Source organism: Macrosteles quadrilineatus, unplaced genomic scaffold, assembly GCF_028750875.1.
Source record: "Macrosteles quadrilineatus isolate MER2022 unplaced genomic scaffold, UCM_ALF_1.0 Scaffold_64__1_contigs__length_664444, whole genome shotgun sequence".
Taxonomy (NCBI): Eukaryota; Metazoa; Arthropoda; class Insecta; order Hemiptera; family Cicadellidae; genus Macrosteles; species Macrosteles quadrilineatus.
The window spans coordinates 250,050-275,531 of NW_026542657.1; the positions used below are offsets into that span (position 1 = coordinate 250,050).

The 25,482-nt window shown below is 33.6% G+C and overlaps 1 protein-coding gene across 2 annotated transcripts in view; it reads right to left on the bottom strand.

The window, feature by feature from the left end:
* The window catches only part of LOC128981969 (pyridoxal phosphate homeostasis protein-like), a 113,280-nt gene extending 88,285 nt beyond the window's left edge, over nt 1-24,995 (bottom strand). For both annotated transcript variants that reach the window (XM_054400991.1, XM_054400989.1), the window contains exon 1: nt 24,847-24,995. In XM_054400991.1, the coding sequence (XP_054256966.1) occupies nt 24,847-24,978 (132 nt within the window). In that variant the 5' untranslated portion in view covers nt 24,979-24,995. The remainder of the gene's footprint in view (nt 1-24,846) is intronic.
* Nucleotides 24,996-25,482: the final 487 nt, after the last annotated feature.

Below are 25,482 nucleotides of genomic sequence, written 5' to 3' on the forward strand. Positions count from 1 at the left end.
ATGAAATGGAAGATTGAGGTGACTATTAATAATAATAATAATAAAACGTCTTTTATTTAAAGCGGTTTTCAGTAACAATACTGTTTTTCAAAACTACTCAAGTCAATACATACAAAAGAAATATTACAATAACAATAAATGACTTATTAACTAACACCTTAACTTATATTTACAAAAGACATTTTTTGGAGTTCGGTCGAAAAGCTTTATAACTAAGTTTTTTTACATTCTCTGGCAGTTGGTTGTATTTCTGAGGAGCAAAAAAAGAAAATCCTTTTTACAATATTCTAACTTCTAACTGGACGCGAGGCAAGTGCAGCAGGCCATCCTGTCTTGTACTCCTCTCTCTCACATCTCTCCTAATTTTTAACTTATCTTTCAGATAAGTCGGTCTGCTAGTGTTGGTGACCCTATGAACAATAGCCACAGTCTCTAACAAACATTCCGTCTGCACAGGCAACATCCCACTTTGCTTTCTGAAGGAAGATATGTGGTCAAATTTTCTCAAATCATATACAAATCTTAATGCATTGTTTTGTAAACGATTTATCAAATTAGTTTGTTCAATTGACAGACTGAAACCAAAGGCAGGCAAAGCATTATATAGCATATTCTCTGCTTAGGGCCTATCAAGCAATGTCCTAACCCGAAACAAGGTTGGCAACGGATTAAAGCACCCAAAGGATTGAAAATATGTACTTGTTGAGCTGTATTTAGTGTTCTATGTTCTATGATATGGGTTTGCAAGTTATTATTTATTCCTTTCTTTATAGTACAGGTAAAACTCACCTAAGAAAACATAAACATATTAGTCCGTTCATGGAACTTGCAGGAAACGTAGTAATTACCATTGTGATTGTGGGGGTGGAAGTACCATTTTATGGGGTTTTAAGTTTATGGGGGTAGTGATTTTGGGAAAATTTTTATTTATGGGATCCAAGCAAGTGGGCGTGTCGTTTTCTATGTTTATTAGGATGCAGAATCGAAAAAGAACATAATAAAAGCAATAAAACAGACAGTTTATTAGAAAAAAGACTAATTTATTAATGAAAAACTAAATATGACAAATTAATTAAAGTAAAATAATCCAGTTAATTAATATCAATTACCTATTACAAAATTGATCATGAGTCTGTGTTGAGTGAAAATTTAAAAACGTACGTTTTCAGGAAAAGCACTTCATTGACATTTGAAGTTTCATAAAATGTCCAAGGTAACGCAATATCTTTGGGGATTTTTTATTAATAGAGCATCTTTGATGGAAAAACACAAATTTTTGTCACGACCATCACGGACATAAAACTGAATATTAAAAATAGTTAATATTATTTTTATAACTATGTTTTTCTATAAATTAATTTACTTTTATGGCCATTATACAATAAACAGCTCACTAAGCTTTTGGTATATTTGGTCTTTCTAGAAAAAAATATAAAAACTAAAAAAAATTGAAAAAAAGCCAATAAAATCTTTTAAGTTTGTATAACTCCGAAAAAATTTACCTGAGACCCGAAAATGTTTTTATGTTCGTTAATGTCGTTATGTTTTTATAGAGGTGTGCTTCTTTTGTGTATAAAACATTAAAATATGATGATATTTTAATTTTTGAAATTTTTATGATAGAAATCATAAACGTGATGGTCAGGGACAAGCGGTACGGTCGTGAATTGTCTGGAATGATCTAAATATTTCTAAACAATCCTTCAATTATACTGTTAGTTATAATAAAACTATGTGTTTCAATTGAACTAAACTGTTCAATTTACAATGATATTTAAGTTATTGTCACGACCAAACCCAGTATAATCCATAAGGCTGGATTGGTCGTGAAAAAACCCGCGATGGTCGTGAAACTTTGGTCGTGACATTACGTGCTATTTGGCTCTGTTCTAGCGGTAGCCCTGCACCTCATGTTCGAGGATACAAAGTGGACTTCTAGGTTAATCTAGCAATTGAAATATCTCATAAACAAACATTAACACCGTGTCTACTTCATCGAATGACTGCGTACAGTCATGGACACACCCAAATTACAAAAAACACAAACTTGCCTTTATTGATCTTGTAATTCCTCCTTTCAACTCGAAACAACCGGCACTACAAACTTGACGTACACCCCGAACTAGTCTCTAAAACGAACTGACGCAATCGACGCCAGGCTTGCCACTGTCGTGCTCCAAAGTTGAAAATCTTTCCCAAACGGTCGTGACGCCAAATCGAGGGACAGACTTATTTTGTCATGGTAGTCAGTTTGCAATGACAATAAAATTATAACATGCTCCTTTTTTGTAAGTTTAATAACTATTGATGACATAAAAATATGGCATTATATATTTCGGCATGAATAATTAGTCTAAAAACAGTGTGAAAGATGGAAAATGTACACTAGGGACAAGTCATGGTCGTGAATTTTGAGACTTTAAAAATACGAAAAAAATATCTAGAACCTATTTAAAACCAAATAAATGTGTGTAACATTTGTCCCCGTCCCAAAAAATATTAAAACACATAATAATAAACTACAAATCCAGAATCTACGAAGTAAAAGGCCAGGGACATGAAAACGTACGTTTTTAAATTTTCACTCTGTCACATGTTAAAGTTGTGAGGAAAATTAACCAAGAAACTGGTAGTTACGCCTCTTTAACCACCACGTGTCATATTGTTCATCAGTTACTGATGCATCATCACCTTCCATGCTTCCATGGAATCTTTAGGGTCTCTAACTCGTTCTTCTCCATCATCGTCTTGACTTGACACTGACAGCTTATAGTAGTGGGGATGGGTAGCAGAAAAATATTTCAGTTCGGGCGGTGATCCTGCAACTTAGGGTGAAGATAATATATAAGACCAAGAATGTAAAACCACCCAGACCCCAAAATTTTTAAGGACCTAGGTCGCCCGTAATGACGTCATCAATATGGCACTCGTAAGAGGATGGTGGGTCGCTATGAATTGGTTATTATACCAAAATGCCTGAACCGATTTTAATGAAATTTGGCATACAAGTGCTTGAATACGATATCCTAATCCCAGTTTGTCAATGGTCGAGTTTGATTAGGTCATTTAAAAATGGCGGCCGTTAAGAATTAAAATAATTAAAAATTGTTTAATGTTTTGTTTTTTTAACTCTCTCCAGAAATCTGCAGCAATCTTTCATTTTCCTTGCAATCACAGGTTGTGATGCCGTCTCTGCATTTCATGGAATAGGCAAAATACCCCCACCGCAGCAAACCTGCAGATTAAGTGAGTTTCCATTTGCCTGATTTGATTTTCAATTAAATCTATTTCAATAACATTAAGTTTAATTAGTACCTAGGTTTGCTGCTACAGAGAGGATAATAAAGTGTGTTTTTTATTAAAATTGCTTAGGTCAAAATAAATTAATTTGCCAAGTTTTATCAAAATATATCTATAAACGAGCAAACTACAACAGTTTACTTATTTTCCATAAGAATAAAATGGGAATGTGAAATTTACAATTTTTGAATTTTCTCGGTAGGTAACTAATAACCATACAAAGACACTTCAATAAACAAAATTATTTGTTTTTTAAGGTATTCAAAAACATCATGGTATCCAAAATGGTTTAGAGAGAAATTGGAAAATTTGATGTGTAGAGTGTTAAACATGACAAAACCCAATTTTGACCCCATAAATCCCCCCAAAAAACCCCGTTCCCATGGTCTGATCATGCTGGATTGCGAACTCGTTAGAATCAATCCAAAGATTTGTTGTACTTTTCTATATTACATTACATCAAACTTTAACAGCGTAAATGACTGTAGACGTATACTTTTTAAAGGACGTTAGAACGATAACTCAAGCAAAAATGACCCAATGTTGACGAAACTTGGTAAAAACGTGTAAACCTACGTTTACTCAAACGAGTTCGCGAACCAGCATGATCGGACCATGAGAACTGGGTTTTCTGGGGGATTTGGGGTAAAAATTGGGTTTTCTCATGTTTGCCCCTCTAAACGTAAAATTTTTGAATTTCTCTCTAAACTATTTTGAATACCATGATTGGTTATTTTGCTAGTTTATGGTTATATTTTGATAAAACTTGGCGAATTTATTTAACCTATTCATATTATAATAAAAAAAAAACACTTTATTACCCTCCCTGTAGCAGCAAACCTAGTTAACACTAAACTTAATGTTATTTTGAAATTGATTTAATTGAAAATCAAATCAGGCAAATGGAACAACACTCACAACTTTAACATGTGACACAGACTCATGATAAATTTTGTAATAGGTACGGTAATTGATATTAATTAGCTGGATTATTTTACCTTAATTAATTTGTCATATTTAGTTTTTCATTAATAAATTAGTCTTTTTCTAATAAACAGTCGGTTGTATTGCTTTTATTATGTTCTTTTTCGATTATGCATCCTAAGAAACATAGAAAACGACACCCCACTTGCTTGGATCCCATAAATAAAAATTTTCTCAAAATCACTACCCCCATAAACTTAAAACCCCATAAAATGGTACTTCCACCCCCACTATCACTAGGGACTCTTCAGATTCCAAAACCTAATGGTAATTACTACGTTTCCTGCAAGTTACATGAACGGACCAATTTTTATGATTTCTACTGGTTTTTTAGTATAATTTTACCTGTACTATTATTGATTTTAAGTAGGTATATTTGTTTATTTCAGTGTGGATTTTTACTTTCTCCCCCTATAGTATATGGAGAAAAACTAGTATTGTTTTCGTCAAAACTTTCGAATCTTAGTTTTGTGTGGATATATCTGTTTTGGGTCCCCTGGACCCAAAAAAGTGGTTTCGATGTCTGTGTGTGTGTGTGTGTGTGTGTGTGTGTGTGTTTGTATTCACCGAATAGTGGCATCCTTCACAGGCACACGGCCGTACAGTGGCACCTTCAAAAATTGTGGCACCTTTTTCAGGGTGCCACAGCTAATTCGACCATTTTTTAGGTTTTCCAGCATTATTACGTCGTTTAAACATCACATGCCACAATTGAGTATTTTTGAACTCGTTGATGTGAGTTTAAGTAGCGCAGGTACACACCGAATTGTGGAACACGAAACCATTCAGGTAGCTAGCGCGCCTCGCGCCGTCCGCCGGAACTATAACTTTCCTAATGCTACGTTGCCAATTCTCGCGCCAGCCTACACTCGAAATAGTGGCACAATGCCACAATTCAGTATATATCAACAGTGTGTGGACAGGATGCCACTTAATGAGTTGTAGAGCTTGAGCAGTGTGTAGAACAGTGCAACAAGCAACTAATAAACTAATAATACTATACTGCCACGTACTATAAAACAATTTAAGTACCATAAATAATATACTTTTGCTCCGAGTGGTGAACAATGTTTTACATTACAAATAATTTGTGTAGTAAATAATAATTTAAATTGTTTTTACCTAACCCGTCATGTTAAACTTCCCTATCCCAAGCGTGATGTATACACTTCCTTACTTCTCGAGTGATGTAAAGTATCAAAAACTCACTCGGTGATGTAAAGAAACCCATTTAAATAACATTGAGTGCTTAACTTAAAAAATATAACTCTATGGAGCCAACGATGTTCAACGCTAGAAATCAGCTGTGCGCTTGAATGTTATTATTATGCTTTAAAGTATTTTCCTACCTAACCTAGCTTTTGTTAGTAAAAGAACGTTACTGATAGAAGATGAGTGAAATGGATAATGAAAAATATTGTACGTAAACCCATGTTTATTGTCGGGTCAGGTAAAATCTTGTACGTTACACGTTACGCAAGAGCGTGCTGTTTACATCACTTAGGTGAATTATGCAACTCGCTTCCGCTCGTTGCGTGAAGTAAAAACGCTCTTACTACACTTGTAATGTAAATAGCTATTACGCAACCATTAAAAAAATGATTTTTGTTTACAAACATAAATTGGTAACGTAGTTATTTTGTATCAATTGAATTTGTACACTGGAACAATAACAATGTTTGAGGTTAGAACGCTATATAAGTTGTCCTAGACTGCTTTTTTTATCTTACAAACTATTTCGTGCTGATACATCTATTTTTTAAACATTTTAGTCATGTTGACAAAATATTTTGCAATTACATTTCTGAATCAGTCAGTAAATGTAGATTTACATGCATCATTGCTGAAAGTTATGTTTTGCTTCTCACTCTCAGAGTATTCCAAAGACATCTAATGTTTCAATCCATGTTCAAATGTTATATGAGGTAAACAACCGAATCAATTAAAGTACTTAAATTAAAATACATATTATTATCAACACGCATAATCTAGTTCAGATTATAATATCATCTCACAATCATATTTGTAAAACCTACTGTGGTGTTTTAACCAGTCCCCACTGACAAAACCATAAAATGAAAGGTCCTAAAGAGGTTAACATTGAGTCATAACAAAAGTAGTTTAAAAGTTGTAACCGTGATACTGTAAATAATTTGATATTGTTAGATATCATACGATACGATCGTTTTACAATTTTGTCAATCTATCTGTTACTTTCATACAAATGTATTTTTATTATTCAATGTTTTGTTTTGTAGAACCTTTTGTATTCTCAACTTTATTAATAAAACTAGTAGAATACCCGTCCTTCGTACGGGGTTGGCATATAAGTAGAACATGATCATTGCAGTGATGGGAGAGGAAACGGTTTAAGAAAATATGGTCTTTTAATTTATACGGTATCCTATAGTGTAGCACACATATACCTATAATAAAAGAATGTGTTTAATGGTTTGCACTGTAAACGAAAACCTATCACAATATTTCCAAACATATAGGGCAGTTTTCTAACATATTTTAGTGAAATTATAATCAGGCAAACGGGAATTCGCTCAGTCTATAGGTTTGCTGGGGCAGGGGGATTATATTACTGTTTACAAACAAATAAATCAAAAGAATATAACTCATAACTCAGGATAAGGGCCTAGGTTGATAAGGCAATATAGAATGTTGATTATTTCCTATATCCATCGAATGATTTCTTTTATAATGAATTATTATAAAAATAAATAAATATTATTACAACCTTTCACAAAATTAAGTATATTTAAGTATAATTAACAAACAGACTTAGTATAGTTAGATCATAAACAAGTGAAGTACTGTTACCGAAACAATCCTATAATAATGAAATTACATTTACATATGATTTGGCAGCTCCTTTAGGCAATGTTAAATAATGTTTACATTCAGGCTAGTGACATCATTATTTTAAATTTATAATCCTTACCCTCTCTGTTCTAATATTCGTGCAGTATTTAATAAGGTTTGAACCAGCTGTGTTGAATTGTGAAATCAAAATCAATTTGACAGTTAGTTAGTTCTGCTTGTTTACATTTTTAAACTTACTAGGTTTGTTCTTTGTTGCCATGGATACCATCAATCAATATTTACTTTTAAATCTCTCATCTCAGATTTTTGAAAGCCCACGGGGCAAAGCCCTAGGTGAATATCGAAGCGGCAATAGTTCTATATGCATCCTCGGAGCTGTAGCTTCATTTGTGTGCAATTTGAGCTTAGTCGGATCAGTATTTTTTGAGATTAGCTCATACAAACACACACACAGACACCCCCTCTTCTTTATAATAGTTTATATATATAGAATATAGAATAGAATAGATAGATAGATAAACCTATTTCAACGTAGAGTGTAGGACTTTCGGCCTGGGGTGATTATGAGAAACTTACCCTCCGCAACAAACAATAGGGAACGTGGGTAGCTCTGAGTCTGCTGTCCCCAAAAGATTCCCTATAGGTAAATTTGAAAAGATTTTGTGGGTAAGAGGGAAGTAGGGAAGGGGTGATATGGGGTGTTTGACACAACAAGCTGGCCAAAAACTATGAATAGGATTAGGTACGGTACTTCCAAGAAGGACCTGAGCCCCAGAGCACTCCAGAGCAAGAGCAGGTATTAGATGGATTTACATCTAAGTTTGGGCTAGTTTAGTTACAAACACCGTGCTAAAAGTTGTATATTTAAACAGTTTTTAACCAATTTTAACGACGATTTGACGACATATGTGTCACCTCAGTTCAAGATACAAAAACAGTGGATATGTATAAATTGACCATCATAATATTAGTTATAGATATTATAGTTTTGTATATACATTATAGCTTTTATAGATAGGCTACTGCAGAAGGTGGACCACCATCCGCCTATTGTCACTATAGCTTTCATAAATCACAAACGTTGACGAATTAGTCTCACTTAATATGATTTCAAGGCTTGTTTACATAAGAATCCATCCACTCAATAGTACAAAAATATTATCCATACAACAGTATATTATATTATTACAGTGATACAATCAAATTTTATGTAAACGGTTAAGGCCATTTACCAAATAAAAATATAGGCATATGGCATATCAAAATGAAGCTTAGAGTGTGTATATTTTGCCGAAAAATATTGATATGGACGAACTCCCTAAGGGCTCTGCCCCACAGGCTGATTTTCAAAAGGCTACGCCTTGCATGTTTTGGAAGTTATTATTTGACTAGCTGTAACCCGCGGGCTTTGCCCCGTTTAACTTCTTAATTTTCAAGATTATCTCGTTCGCATGGCTCAATCACGTCCTGGTTGAAGTTTGTTCGCTACGCTCACTCACCTTTAGGTTGGAGCTCGTTCGCTACGCTAACTCGCCTCCAGGTTGAAGTTCATTCGCTACGCTCACTCACCTTTTGGTTGCAAATTAGCTGCTGTCATAAATGTAAAAGAAATAATAGTGCTGCACCCTGTTGGTAATTTTTGTAACTTTAATGCTATTGAACATCACAGAACAGAACCAACTTGTTTAATTGAAACCGCTGTTAAGATTCAATAATTTCATTTCTCATAAGGTTAACATGGGAAACTCCAGAGCCACTGGGGCGGAGCCCGAAAGGATTTTTGAAATAAGAATATGCCTATATGTTAATCGGGAATGTGAGCTATCATCATGCCAAATTTCAGCCCAATCCGACCAGTATTTTTCGCGTTCACTTGTCACAAACATACATCCATACATCCATCCATACATCCATACATCCAAACTTTCTCATTTATAATATTAGTAGGATTAATTTAGTGAACAACAGCTGGCCAATGCAATAGACAATATAGTTTGTTTGTTTACATTTTTGTTTATTTATTTTATTATTTACTTTTAGCGAATTTCCCTACAGGGAAGTAGCTATTACCGTAGGTCTCATGGTAAGACCTAAGCCCGGGACCGATTTACTTTTTCATTTTGATGTCCCCAGAGGCCAAAAACACCATTCGTTCAAATTTGTATATAACTATATATATATGTGTGTCCATCCGCACGATAACTTGAGTAATTTTTGTCCGATTTTGATCAAATTTGGTTTGAAGGTGTAAGGCGGGATAAACTTGAATGAGTTCGCGAACCAGCATGATCGGACTATGGGAACGGGGGTTTATGGGGGGTTTTATGGGGTAAAAATAGGTTTTTCCCATCGTTGACCCTAAAAACACAAAATTTCACAATTTCTTTTCAAACCATTTTGTAGAGCTTAAAAAAACAAATAATTTAGTATATTGAAGCGTTATTATGCGCCTAATTGTTATGGAGAAAATTCAAAAAAATTGTAAATTTAAAATTCCCATGTTATTTTTATGGAGAATAAGTCAACTGTTGTAGTTTGCTTGTTTATGAACGTATTTTGATCGTTTTTTGGAAAATACTTATATTCCTTACTAAACTATTATCATTTTATAAAACAATCTTTTTTACTCTCCCTGTTGCAGCAAACCTAAGTACTCGTTAAACTAATTCTATTTAAATAGGAAATAAATGTGCTATTTTTATGGAGGCATTTTAGTGTAAATCCAATCAGGTTAATGGAAATTCGCTTAGTCTGCAGGTTTGCTGCGGCGGGGGTATTACGTTCTTAAAAGAGTCGTGGTGAATGGACAGTGAAGCTATTTATAGCTGTTTGTTACAAGTGAGTAACTAAAGGTATTCGAACCATGATGACTATGAGATTATCAAACCATGTATGTTGTTCGTTCCAAGAGGTTGTCACCGATCTTTAACAGATCGCAATTTCATTGAAAAGTATTAAAGATGTCGTGAAAGAGAGCTGCGTGTTCAGGTACAACCTCGGCCAACCTTAGGACGTAAGGTATGAAGGTTCCACTGCCTTTAACATCCTTTCACATGAAAATTTCTCGAACATGGGCCCTTTAAATGAAATATAAAGTCAAAGTTGATTAAATTAATTTAATGGTGGTTTCTGTTCACCCGTGAATTCACGGGTAGAACCTCTTGTTCCAGTTTAAAGTGTGAATTGTAGTTTAACAGCTGAATGTACATTCGTAGTACATTCATTCAGATAATTTAAACAAGATACGTAGTATAAAAATAATGATAGGCCTACTTTAATTAAATTACAGTCTGGTGTAAGGTAAACAAAAAACTGCAGTGTTTAAAATAATGTTTACCTCAAAAAACTTCTGGTAGTGTCCTATTTACAAGCAAATACAAAGTGAAAGTAAATAACAATTTGTTATGTAAAAACCAGATGAACACTAAGTATAAAATACGAAATTAAAAACTAAACCAATGTTACAAGAGACAAGTATGTTATAAAAATGTGTTTAAAATATAATACTATATATTAATTAACAGTCTGGTGTATTGGTACAACAAAATATTAAAATTAAACTTGTAACTGCAGTGTTTAAATGATCAATTACTACAAAAAGGCTTCTAGTGATGTAGATATTTACAATCAATAAAAGAAATTTACAGTTTGTTATATGTATATAAAATCAGAAAATTCAGTTGGATGGAATTAAATGCCCCTATGCATTTCATTCAACAATTAATTAATGTAATTTGCAATTTAATAATTGGAACACACAATTCAACATTGTGCATTTCCAACAAAAATTATGTTGGATGGAATTAAATGTACTGTTGTTATTAGGTGAAATAACACAGAACAAGTAAGTATCAAAATTAAACTTTTACGGCCAAAATTTAGCGTACGCAGCCAACGAAATAAAGAATTCAAGTTAAAATTACTACAAGTATTTTGCATTTAAAGGTTTTGTAATACAGTAAAGTTAAATAGACACCTTCTAGTGATGAAATGCACTATTTTGTATTGTTTTACTACCTTACACAAACATCTGTTACTTTTATATTTAGTGTTCGCGGCCAACGAAATAAAGAATTCAAGTTCAAATTACTACAAGTATTTTACATATAAATGTTTCGTAATACAGTACTGTTAAATAGGTACCCTCTAGTGATGAAATGCACTATTTTTTATTGTTTAACTACTGTACACGAACATCTGTTACATATTTAGCGTTCGCGGCCTAAGAAATAATGAATTCAAGTTCAAATAACTGCAAGTATTTTACATTTAAATTTGTCATAATACAGTACTAAAAACCACTATCATATACAGTATTAAAAGAAGCATAAAAGATGTATTATATGTAGTAAGAATTTGCGTATTTTTGAATCTAAAATTTTGAAACAAAAATAGGTTTATTTGGGGTGGATATCCACCACCCGTAGACACCATCACTTCCTGAGTCGTTAATGCCAAAGATTACAGCAGTATTCTAATACAATAGTAATGTATTTCCTAGAAGGTTGACTCCAATGCTATTTGCCCTGTTTCCTGTGTCGACGACCCTGTCCACCACCCCACAGGTATTTCCGGGAGATTCCTGGGATTTAGTGGGTAAAGCGCAAGCTCAGGTCAGGTACCTACTCCCGAGAAACCTACCCTTTACACCACATAATAGGGGCAGCCCAGGCCGAGTCAGGGGCAGCGCAGGCCGAAAGTCCGTTTCCCTTCAACGTACAATATAAGTTTTAGGAAATTCCTAGTAAGGTTGTTAGAAGTATATTGGCATCCGTGAAGTTTGTTTAATGTTTTTTTAAAATCACTGTGGGATATATTTAACTTCACTTATTATTTATTTAATATGTTTCTACTTCTTGAAATTCTCAGTTAACTGGGAGGCGGAGCAAACAGTTTGTTCTAAAATGAACCTGAAAATTTTAAACAATCTTTTTCTGTTGGTTTACTTAAAGTATATAATGTTCTACTATGAATGCAAATCTTTAATATAGTCTAAATTTCCAGTCCCACCCTCAAAAACTATGATATTTAACAGTTGAATCTGTATAACGTATAAACACATTATTTTTAATCGGTCATCAAACTGATTCTTGAATTAGTAGTTGCAAGAGTACGCAAAACTGCAGAGAGTCCTTGAAAATGCTTGTGCAATGATATAGTTTTAAATTATAAAATAAACCCTTAAAAAAATTGTATTAACAGGACCAGAGGACCAATATGCACATGGTATTTCATTTGTATAAGGCAAAAAGTTCAAATCATATTAACTTATGATTGCCAATAGATTTTGGGTTTCCTTAGAACAATTATATAAAACTGTCTGCAAATGTCAATAAAACTAATTTTATAAGAAATTGTAGATTCTTCTGTTGCTCTGTAGGCGACCATTTTGGTCACACAAGGAAGTCCAAACTTATATCTTAGTTTGAACAACGTCATCTTGATTTTACATTGCTCAAGATACATAATCGACACATAGGCTTTCAAAAAAAATAAGTAAAGTAAGTAACTAGTGATGGACCGTGCAGACATAGGAACAGTCTAGACTTGCCTCTTACTGACGTTTTCCAAACGAATATAGAAGTTAGATCTACATTCTTCATTTTAGGCTTGAAATAAATTTGTTTGTGGGTAAGAGTGAATGAGTAAGCATGAACAATAATTTTACCCTTCTCCCCGACACGCCACCATACCACAGCATCTTACTAGCAGAGCTCAAGGTCATTGACGTAATTGTAATGAACTAAATTTAGACTTCCACCCCCCAATGTCACCAATGGGCCCTAAAGGTTGGTATGTAACAATTCATGACGGTTGAACAATGGCCTTTAAAATACGCTTTTAATTTGTTTTCTAGCGTTTACCGTATCTTAGAAAAAGTTAGTTTACAATAATTACAAAAACTTGTTGGGCGAAAGAAAAATTCTAAAAAATTAATTTATAATATATGTGTCTATATCGTATTAAAGTGTGTTAAAGGTTTAGCGTTTGGTTTACAATGTAAAAATTTTCTAAGTCACAAGATGGTTCTGAAACTCTTTATACAACTCTCCTTTATAAAAATTTAAAAAAATATTATCCAAGAAATTGAGCTCTTTAGCCACAAAATCCACCGTTTTTTTACTTACCTGACGAAGAAATAAAAACAGTAGCAGCCGACGAACTTTGTTATGTCATATTTAAAAACTCACCGACTTTATTTCAAGATTTAAAATAGAAAATATAAACTTTTGAGCTTTTAATTAGAACCAACAGTGTCCTAGACTAATTGACATCTTTCACACGAAGTGTCAACGATTTACCTTTAGTCTAAATGTCAAGTTATTTTGAAGCTGGACATTGAGTTTTGGTGCCGTTTTCATTGGCATCTACCACTTCTAACCTGCACTAAGATGGCGGACCTGGCTTCAACTGCTTGTATGTTAGTTATATAGATGTGCTCCATCTATTGGTCTTATGTGATCGTTGATTTAAACTAACGGAATTCTGATGAAAATTTGATCATGAATTATTAGCAGTTTTGCAGGGATGATTAACAATAGTTTTTTTTTTTTTTTTTTTTTTTTTTTTTTTTTTTTTTTTTTTTAATTGCTTGTTAGTTGGCAACAAATCTTAGAGATGTGTATACATTTTTTAGGACAAAATTGAATTGGCAGATGCCATGGTAAAGAAGCGTACTAGAAAAAGTTACTGTCGCCTCATCCAATTTTTACAGCAGTCAGCTGTTGACATGCTAGGCGAGCAACCGCGACAGTGAGGACGGGGAACAGCTGATTTCATGTTCCTAGTTGGCAAATTGTCTGCTAGCTACTTAACGTACACATGCATAAGCCATCAGCGGTAGCACCAGTAGCCTCAATCCTCAATGAATATATAAACACTTGTGTTAAGGTTTAAATACAGTAGTCAATGTTATTACTGAATTTATTTGATACTATACATATTGTTACTAATATATGAAATGGAGAAAAACGTTACCTTAAAAATACAAAATTTCCCAATTTATATCCAGACCTTTTTAAATAGCTTAGAAAACAAATAATTTAGTATATCAAAGTGTTTTTGTACGGTTATTGGTAACAGGACAAATTCAAAAATTGTAAATTTAAAATTCCCTTGTTATTCATATAAAGAATATTGTAAAATGTTGTAGTTTGCTTGTTTATGGATATATTTTGATCGAACCTGGAAAATTTATTCAAACAATTACAAAACTATTTGGATCATGAACGGTACTCTAGTTTTCCCAAGGTAGGACACGTGAATTGGAATTTTGGCGTTACAGGCACAATGACAGTAACAATCAAACAAACGTACAGATATTGGCACAAGACTCGTTTCGGCTATCTTATTATATACAACGTAGAAATAACCAAACACTTCATGAGTCTACGCAATGTACAGACAAAACAGTAAAGACTTTATAATCTTATAACTTACTATCTGCCCATGCTTCGCAACGGGGTGAGAATCTTTGGGTCTCTAAATCCACCGTAAAAAAATTGTATATTTCGTACCTAGGGCCTACCAGTGAGGTTTTGCCGACTCGATATCGGGTTTTAAGTTCGGGACGAAGTCGAGAACGTGAAACGATCGAGAGCTGCAAACCCATTTTGGCTCGTGGTACGAGCGCTATTTTTCACCCAAGTATGTTTTGCAATATAACGTCCCTCTCTCTTATTTATGTGAAATATTTTGAGGAATCAGTAAAATCAAAAATAACAATAAATAGTTGTCTAGGCAGCTGTGACAAAAAACAAGTCTATTGCAATGCCATGGATACAGCTTGTGCATTTAATATACATTAATGTTTTAAGTAAATAGGCGAACAAGTGATTTTGCGGCCCTAGGGATGTAAACCCCTGCTCGGTCCCCATATGACGATGACAGCTGGCATGGCCAGCAAAACGTAACTTTCAGCCACTAATATAAACCAGCTAAATGTATGTAAAACAGCTAAAAACATCATAGTGAGGTGAAAAATTTGTTACGCATACTTTTACATTACCATGAATTAATTATATGCATACAGAAAAACCGGAGTCATACTTATTGCGTAATTTTAATGTAAACTAGTGGCTTGTAGGGACATAGTCCCTAAAAAGCTACGGAAAAGGAATTATTGTTGGAATATTTAAACTAACTCAGAATCAAATTATCTATATGTCAGGATAGGCCTAGATATCCCACTACAACATATCTTTTGTGCAAAAAAACAAAACAGTTTGTTGTTTGTCTTTGTTTGCTTTTGTTGATAACGTTATGTTCGAGGTTTTACTGCTAAAGGCAGCAAACATGTTTATGAATAAATATTGGTTTATTAAGGTAGCTTTGGTTTTTTGGTTAATGCTGATAACAAGGCTTCCCCGATTGAAATACAGTATTGGAAATAGTCTTCGTCAAATGAGAAAAGGCAAAAAATGGTGTGTTGAGATACCCTACCCAGTTATTATTTCTAAGTCTATGCTCATTTTGTAAAGGTTTAACAAAATTATTCTTAAGTAAAGGCATCCCATTGACAGAACTTGGACCTAAATTTGTTTGTGATCAACATTAAAAAACCACTATTAGCCTAGGGTAAGTATGTGGTGTTAATCCTCCTAAAGGTGCCATTGATTTACATATTCTACCAAAAAAGGGCCTAGTCAACGTCTAATTACTAACTATTTTGCGGCTAGTTAGGGTTCCATTGCCCAGTTATCGAAACTAATCACGACATAAATATTTTTGGTTCGTTTAAATACCTGTACGAACCTACTTCATCTCTATTCCCAAATTGTTTTCTAAGAGTAACCGTTGAGGTTATTCCACTTCATACAAAATATTGATTAAACACTACAATAAATCTCAAATATAAATGTTAGTAAATTAAAAAAAAATTGAATAAATCTTTTACATATGTTTTGAAATAAAAACAAAGAAGATCTTCTTTTAATCTTGAATCGTTTCTTAAATCTTGAAAACAATTTATTTCAACTTTGACATAACCATAGACTAACCAACACAAGGGAGTGAGTATGTTTCATCTATGACATAACTAAAAAGTCTTGATTATTAAAGGTAACGTTATCCCTTTATATAGTTGGTTTTATATAGTATACATTACATTGCAGAATTGACTGGCAAATGAGTAATAATATAATCCAAATGTAAGCTTACTTGCTAATGATAAAATCACGATCAGCTGGATTGAAGTAAAACAAAATTCAGCAGTAAATGCCTTCTAATGCTATTCTTATGGAGAACATTGTCCGTTATATCTAATTTTGTGTTAAGATTTTGGGAATTTCACTATTTTTCCCGCTGTCACGGTATAAAGACCTTTAATTTGAGCCCTCTCACGTCGTTCTACGACTTCCCAGTCGCCCACAATTTTGACGCAAAGAATCGGCTTACGTAATTAATATATAGATAGAATAAATTTCTTGTATATTCCCATGAAACTGATAATTTACCCAGCACATTAAGGCCTTTATTCCAAGTATCTCAGTTCGTAAACCATACATACAATGTGACGATAAAATATCAACAAAATAGAATGTAGTTTTATGTAATCCTCACGACATTTCATTTGGTCCATTGACTTTAAATCCAATAATTGTAAAAATTATTGGAGCTTTGAAAAAAACTGCATATAAAATCCTTACACTAATAAAAGACGACGTCATGAGCGCGGGAAATGAGCTACAGCGGCTAGAGCATAGCCACATGAATACAGAACGGAATGAAGGAACTAGAACGGAGAACTGGCAACAGCGCACGCGAGAAGTAGGGGGGGCGCACACACCGCTCAAGCACTACAACGCATTAGTGGCATCCTGTCCACACACTGTTGATATATACCGATTTGTGGCATGGTGCCACAATTTAAAAACTGGAATGTTAGATGTTAAAATGGAGTGTTCATTAAAAATATCGATGCAGACATGTTTCTACCACCTTCCTTCATCCACTGGTGGCCGCAGGTTGAAAGATGCCACAATTAGGTGTTTGCGAGTATTCGGTAAAACCCCGTATGTGTGTGTGTGTGTGTGTGTGTGTGTGTGTATGTGTGTGCTTTCGTGCTGCATAAGCTGTGGGGACATGAGTGTGAATGTGACCAGACTGTGTGGACCTGGTCGCTTATGTGGACATCACACACGTCCACACAATTTTCACAGGAAATACATTAACTGTGTGGACTTAGTTATGTCTGACTATAGTGGCGCTCCTACAGACTTTTTGGTGAACAAGGAAAGCTGCTGGGGGCTTCTTTTGATTCTTTTACCGATCAGCGTGGTTCCACCACCAAAATAACCAGGAGGGTTTCTATTTGGTACCATATATAGCATTATGTTTAAGAAAAATATTTGTTTGGTGAAAAATGCTGAAAACCTCAAATATTCAACATTTATTTTGTTTATATTTTTGCAGAGAAGGCAATTAATAATAATAACATTCCTACATAGCTGTTAGTTAAAACCATTTAAATGAAGCTACAGACAGTTTCTTCATGAAACAGTTGCTTCATATTGATAAATAAACTATTTCTTGCCATGGAGCCTAAAAGTTACATTGAAAAAATGCATTTTGTTTTGGTTCCTATAAAAAGGTTTTTAAACGTTTGACCTGATTTGTGTATGATTCTGTTTTGAGTATTGAATGTTCTGACTAATAAAAACATAGTGAATAGCTGTATGATATTTACAATTTAAGGTGTATTGTGAAAACCAAAGCAATCGTAAAAGAGCCAAGAGGTCCAAATATAAATAAGATGCAATTATTCCTTAAACGACATAAGAGGTGTGAGATTGCAAAATCGACAATCGTCTTAAGAGTGTTAAATATTTAAATTACTAAACATGCATTTGAAGATGTGGAATGTTTATTAATATTCTTCACTGTCAATAATATTATGCCTGGTTCGGAAATGGGAAGCTGATTTGAAATTTCGACTACATCTTGAGCAAACAAAACCACCTACCCCTTACACCACTTTTAGCTGAACCAATCTTTCATATACGTGTTTTTCAAAGGTAATATACGTGATAACAACCGATTTTCTACTTTTAAGAGATTTTTAGTGCTGGTGGCTGAGGAATAACTCTCTTATTGTTCCAAAAGGCTTGAGACCTTACTGTATTTAGTTTTATAATGTAGAAGTACACCAATTGCAGGAAACGATGATGTCTGGCATTTCAATGTCTCTAGGAAAGACATTTAGTTTTTAATTAGGCCTAATGTAATGGACACATCTTTGTTTTTTTTTTTAGGAAAATCCAAAAATGTTAATTTTTATACCCATTGATTATTTAACCTGAACAGATGACTCAAGCAGTTTAAAAATAATTATTGTTCTGTGGCACTTTTTATTGTTTCAAACAGTTTTGCTTATCAAAAAACTTCAAGTAATTAATATATAACAAATTATACAGTCACTAAAAATCATGAAATAATTTATTTTTGTAAAAAAAATACAACTGACTTCAAATGCTCTAAAAAGAATGAAATAATTTCAATAAAGTAAACTTTTGTATTAGTCAAGCTCACATATTTCAAGTCGCCGCGGCTCTAACTGCAAATACGAATAAAATAAAAGATATTGAGAGTGTATTTTGAAAATCAATAAATTGTAGCTGGATAACATAAATATATAAAAAATACATACTTAACTGTTTTGTATATATATATCAAAGGAAGTATTTTCTTGTATTTTATGTTTGCTTCAGATTGATTGCATAATGAAAATAACACACACAAATGTTCTATATGAATAGGAAAATAATTTATTTTGATATTATGATAGGGAAAAGAAGCTAGTTTAAAATTAAAACATTACTTTTCCAAGCTAGAAACATGTAAATATCCTACTAATATTATAAATGAGAAAGTTTGGATGTATGGATGTATGGATGGATGTATGGATGTATGGATGTATGGATGTATGTTTGTGACAAGTGAACGCGAAAAATACTGGTCGGATTGGGCTGAAATTTGGCATGATGATAGCTCACATTCCCGATTAACATATAGGCATATTCTTATTTCAAAAATCCTTTCGGGCTCCGCCCCAGTGGCTCTGGAGTTTCCCATGTTAACCTTATGAGAAATGGAATTATTGAATATTAACAGCTGTTTCAATTAAACAAGTTGGTTCTGTTATATGATGTTCAATAGCATTAAAGTTACAAGGATTACCAACAGGGTGCAGCACTATTATTTCTTTTACATTTATGACAACAGCTAATTTGCAACCAAAAGGTGAGTGAGCGTAGCGAACGAGCTCCAACCTAAAGGTGAGTGAGCGTAGCGAACGAGCTCCAACCTAAAGGTGAGTGAGCGTAGCGAACGAGCTCCAACCTAAAGGTGAGTGAGCGTAGCGAACAAACTTCAACCAGGACGTGATTGAGCCATGCGAACGAGATAATCTTGAAAATTAAGAAGTTAAACGGGGCAAAGCCCGCGGGTTACAGCTAGTATTATAATATTTTTAAAGATATTCGTTAATACCACTATAAGATTATAATCACCTATAGTTATAGATAGTCACCTGCAATGTGGACATCCTCTTCAAAGTTTGTATAAAAAATCATCATAGAGCCGCGCCGACTTGAAATACGTGAGCTTGACTAATACAAAAGTTTACTTTATTGAAATTATTTCATTCTTTTTAGAGCATTTTAAGTCAGTTGTATTTTTTTACAAAAATAAATTATTAAATTCATTTTAATTAAAAGGGTACTATAATGGTTAATAATGTTTTCGATTATTCATATAGTAGTAGCCTTTTAGCGAATTTCCCTATAGGGAAGTAGCTATTACCGTAGGTCTCATGGTAAGACTTAGGCCCGGGACCGATTTACTTTTTCATTTTAATGTCCCCAGAGGCCAAAAACACCATTCGTTCAAATTTTTATATATGTATATATATATATATATATAGATATATATATATATAGATTTATATATATATGTGTCCGTGAACACGATAACTTGAGTAATTTTTATCCGATTTTGATGAAATTTGGTTTGAAGGTGTAAGGCGGGATAAACTTGAATGAGTTCGCGATCCAGCATGATCGGACTATGGGAACAGGGTTTTATGGGGGGTTTTATGGGGTAAAAATTGGTTTTTCTCACTTCTTACCCTCAAAACACAAAATTTCCCAATTTTTCTCTAAACCTTCTTAAAGAGCTTAAAAAAACAAACAATTCAGTATATCAAAGTGTTTTTGTACGGTTATTGGTTACGGACAAAACTAAAAAAATGGTAAATTTAAAATTCCCATGTTATTCTTATGGAGAATATTGTAAAATGTTGTAGTTTGCTTGTTTATGGATATATTTTGATCAAACTTGGCAAATTTATTTATTTTATAGTAAGCTATAAATATTTTACTAAAAACACACTACTTTATTAGTTTCCTTGTAGCAGCAAACCTAGGTACTCGTTAAACCTAATGTTATTTAAATAGATCAATTGAAAATCAATTCGGCCAAATGGAAATTCGCTTAGACGGCAGGTTTGCTGCGGCGGGGGTGTTATATAATCACAATCATACTTATTATTATTATATATATATATGTGTGTGTCCGTTAGCGCGATAACTCGAGCAAAAATTATCCGATTTTGATTAAATTTGGTACAAAAGTGTAAACCTATGTTAATTCGAACGAGTTCGCGATCCAGCATAATCGGACCATAGGAACGGGGGTTTATGGGGGTGTTTTATGGGGTAAAAATGGGGTTTTCCCATTTTTACCATAAAAACAAAAAAATTTTGCAATTTATTTTTAAACCGTTATGTAGAGCTTATAAAAAAAAATAATTTAGTATATTGAAGCGCTGTTGTATGCCTAACGGTCACGGAGAAAATTCAAAAATAGTGTAATTTAAAATTCCCAGGTTATTCTTATGGAAAAAATAAAAAAATTGTTTTCAGTTGAACCTTGTTTGTACGAACCTCGATAAAACGAATTCCTCGATAAGACGAATTTTTTTTTAATCCCCTTGACACTTTCATATAGGTCAATGCTAAAAACACCTCTATACAACGTAGTACTGTAATTAAGTTAAAAACCTCCATAAGACAAATTTGTTTGTGACATGGGCTAGGACTGATTAACCTCTATACAACGAATATTCTTAGCACAAAACCTCTACAAGACACACGTGACCTCTATAAGACGAATTTATCATAAATCTTAACCTCCATAGTACGTAGTTTTCAAACAGAAAAACAGACAAACAGAAGCTTGTCTCAACATGAAACCCCCACCCATACCTCCTCCTTCCTCAGTCATTGTTTGGAGAAACCTTGGAGCGAGGAGAAACATCTATAAGAAGAATAACAGCAGCATTAAACCTCGATAAAACGACCCTCTTTATTAAGAATACCTATATAGTACAAATTTTTCCCGTACCCCTTGAAATTCGTCTTATAGAGGTTCAACTGTAGTTTACTTGTTTATGGATATATATTGATAAAATTTGGCAAATTTATTTATTTCATCCTATACTATTGATGTATGGTCAAAAAACACTTTTTATCTTCCCCGTAGCAGCAACCCTAAGCACTTGTTAAATCTAATGTTATTTAAATAGGGAATACTTAAATAAATTACTTAAATTTAATAGGTACTTATTTATGGAAATATTTTAGTAAAAATATGTAATCAGACAAGTTGAAATTCGCTTAGTCTGCAGGTTTGTTGCGGCGGGGGTATAATCAAATGCCATACGGCAAAACCTAAGACTAAACCAATATCTCCTAACCAGGAAACTTGACTATTTTCACCATTAATCATAGCTTGAAAAGATGTAAAAAAGTTAATATTTATTTACTATCAAAAACAATTTATAATGTTTCAAAATAACTTTAAAATACTCAGGTTTTAACGTGCAATAACTTAAATATGTTTTTGATATCAGTACTTGAAATAACGGATAACCCCAAATAAATAGTATGGTTCTTAGCAGGAGGAGACTACAACACAAAACATCCCATGTGGGGCTCAAGACTGGCTAACCCAAGAGGTCGACCACTATTGACATCAATCAACAATAACAATTTTCAGTTTATATCAACAGCTGAACCAACATATTGGCCCACATATCCTAAAAAAATTCCTGATTTGTTAGATTTCTTTATTACAAAAGGAATTGGTCAAAACTATATTGATGTGAAAGCATCAAGCCTAGATTTGTCGTCAGACCATTTACCAATTATTGTCACCTTTACTTCGACTGTTTTGTGTGTAAAGAACAGCCTCTTAAGCTGTTTCATAAATCTACTGACTGGGGCATATTTCGAGACAGAGTAAATGAAGAGCTTTCCCTAAAAATACCTCTTAAAACTCCAGATGACATTGATGACGCTGTAGAAAATTTTAACAATGTAATTCAACAATCCTGCTGGCAAGCGACTCCTAATATACAAAAGACTGGAACACATTTTACTTCATACAACTATCCATTACATGTAAAACGGAAAGTTGCTGAGAAGAGGAGATTAAGAAGAATTTGGCAACAGACTAGAAATCCGAGAGACAAAACTAAGTTTAACCGAGCAACTCAAGAACTTAAGAGGGATCTGAAAAATTTTAAAAATGAATGGTTTTCTGAATATACAGGTAATTTGTCACCTGATAAAACAACAAACTACTCTCTATGGAAAGCTACTAGAGGGATGAACCGTCCAAATATCCTGATACCGCCTATCTCTAAGTCCAATGGAACTTGGGCAAAAAACGATATTGAAAAATCTGAAGTGTTTGCAAACCACTTGGCCGCAGTGTTTGCTACCAATCAAAATCAAAATAATAATTTCAATAATCATGACGAAATTCTTGAGTTCATTGACTCACCAAATCAGTTATCGCCTCAAATAAAGCCTTTTACTCCCTCAGAAGTCTGTAAACTTGTAAACAAATTAAAACTGTTTAAAGCCCCTGGATACGACTTAATCACAGGAAAAGTAACGAAAGAGCTTCTTAGAAAAGCATTTAGATACCTGAAACTCATTTTTAATTCAATTATACGGACTGAGTATGTCCTGGCACAATGGAAAATTTCTGAAATAATCATGATAGCCAAGCCAGGGAAACCGGGGAAACCACCCCAACAAGCAAGTTCATATCGACCTATCAGTCTACTTCCAATAACGTCCAAATTGTTTGAGAGGCTCTTCTTGAATCGTCTACTTGAAGAAGTAGCTAGAGGACAGAAACTTGATTCCAAATCATCAGTTTGGATTTCGACGGGAACATTCCACAGTTGAACAAGTACATAGATTGGTTAATACAATTAAAGAAGACCTTGAGAAAAAGAATTATTGTACAGCTGTCGATCTTTATCGATGTAAAGTCAAGCCTTTGACAAAGTGTGGCACATAGGCCTACTTTATAAACTCAACTTTACTTCTCTATCACGCACAGGTCATTGTGACCCATGTGATATTTTTATTTTTTGTATTTATTGCTGCAAAACAATGTGTAATAAATAAAGAATTTTCTCTCTCTCTCTCTCTCTCTCAAACTGAATCTTCCTTACATTTTATATGGCAATCAAATCATACCTAACCGTAACCAACAGATATTTCAGAGTTAAATTTGGAGATAGCATTCCAAAATTGAACCCAATTCAAGCTGGCGTTCCCCAAGGAAGTGTTCTCGGACCTGTACTATATGCGGTTTATAGCCGATCCACCTGAAAATGTGAATACTTCTGTGGCCACTTTTGCTAACGATACTGCTATTTTAGTATCCCATCCTGATCCAGTGGTAGCTTCACTTAATCTTCAAAATTCACTAGATGACTTAGAAGAATGGTTGCAAACATGGAAAATAAAAGTGAATGAGAGCAAATCTACTCATGTGACCTTCACTACCAGGTACTTGTCCTCCTGTAACCTTAAACAATGTCCAAATTCCTCAATCCCCACAAAGTAAAATATCTCGGCATGACGATTGACAAAAGATTAACATGGAAAAACCATATCTGGAACAAAAGAATGTACCGGTATCTAAATTTAAAATTTAAAAATCTTTCCTGGCTCCTAAATAGTAAATCAAAATTGACCAAAACCGCGTGCGCGTACTTAGTCAGGTTTGTCATGACAAACCTGTCTAAGTGCGTGCACGCGGTTCGTAGGCCTACAGTAACTATTCTCCGTCCATGTATGTGTAAAAATTATATTTATTTGACGACCTCTGATGAGTGAAACGAGTTCTTGAGGACCTGAAGATGAAGCTTATACTGCTTCGAAACGCGTAGTCGTTAGACAGCAATTTGGATTACTCTGGCAGATAAAGGTAACATTATACCTTTTATAATATAATTTTAGTTTGAAAAGTTTAATTAACATGCATAGACTATCATGCAGTTAGCTTTATTCACATGTGGCTAAGGGTAACTCATGTCATGTCTACTTGAAGGTATTATGGACCAACTCTATTATTATTATTATTGAAAATACAGACATGCTTGGATGTACAAAATAACAAACCTTCGTTCAAACAAATAAGACAAAACATGCCCCATTATATTGTTTTAATAGAGTTTCTAATCTTTGAATAATGAGTTATGTTGTTCCATCAATTTTTCGGGCGATAAAACCCCCATTTTAATAGATAGCTAATGCAATTTTTATATTAAAAATTGAATTAAAAAATCAACGATAAAATTTGACAGAAAAGCGAAACACTTAAAAATGTTGAATGATTTTATAAAACTTCATATAAGAGAAATACCTCAAGTTTTCTATTTGTTGCAAAGTTAATTTTGTCCTGGATTATTTGCAAGTTTTGCTCAATATTTGTTGTGGTCACACAAAATACATAACTAATAATAGCACTGAAAGTCAAAAGTAATACAATCATCATAACTAAAGTAGCATAGTTGTAATTGATAGTACTAATATGTGTTATGCAACGCCAAGCTGATTGCATCTCTTTGATACATCACTAAAATGCTGGAATTGTTAAATTCTTCAGGTAATCACCACTGAATATTCTTATACTGTAAAGTAAACCGTAACCAGAATGAACAGTGTAAATTGTAAATCGTACAGTACGATGGACTTTCTTCTACAGCATTAAACATGTTTAGTTTCAGTTTCCAAGATAAACCTAATGGAACACTGCTCAAAATACACCAAATAAATAACTTAAAACTTGTTCTGTATGTGATAAATAACAAATATCATTCTCGAACTTAACAAGAATTAATCACAAATACATTCCTATTCCAAGGTGTTAACAGAAACGGTATTGATCATAAACATAAACAAACAACTGTACATCACCAGCAAAGCCACCAGGGTGTCTCCTACACTTTTCCACCCCAATCTTGAGGGGGCAGCTCATTACCGGGCCACTGCTGTACTT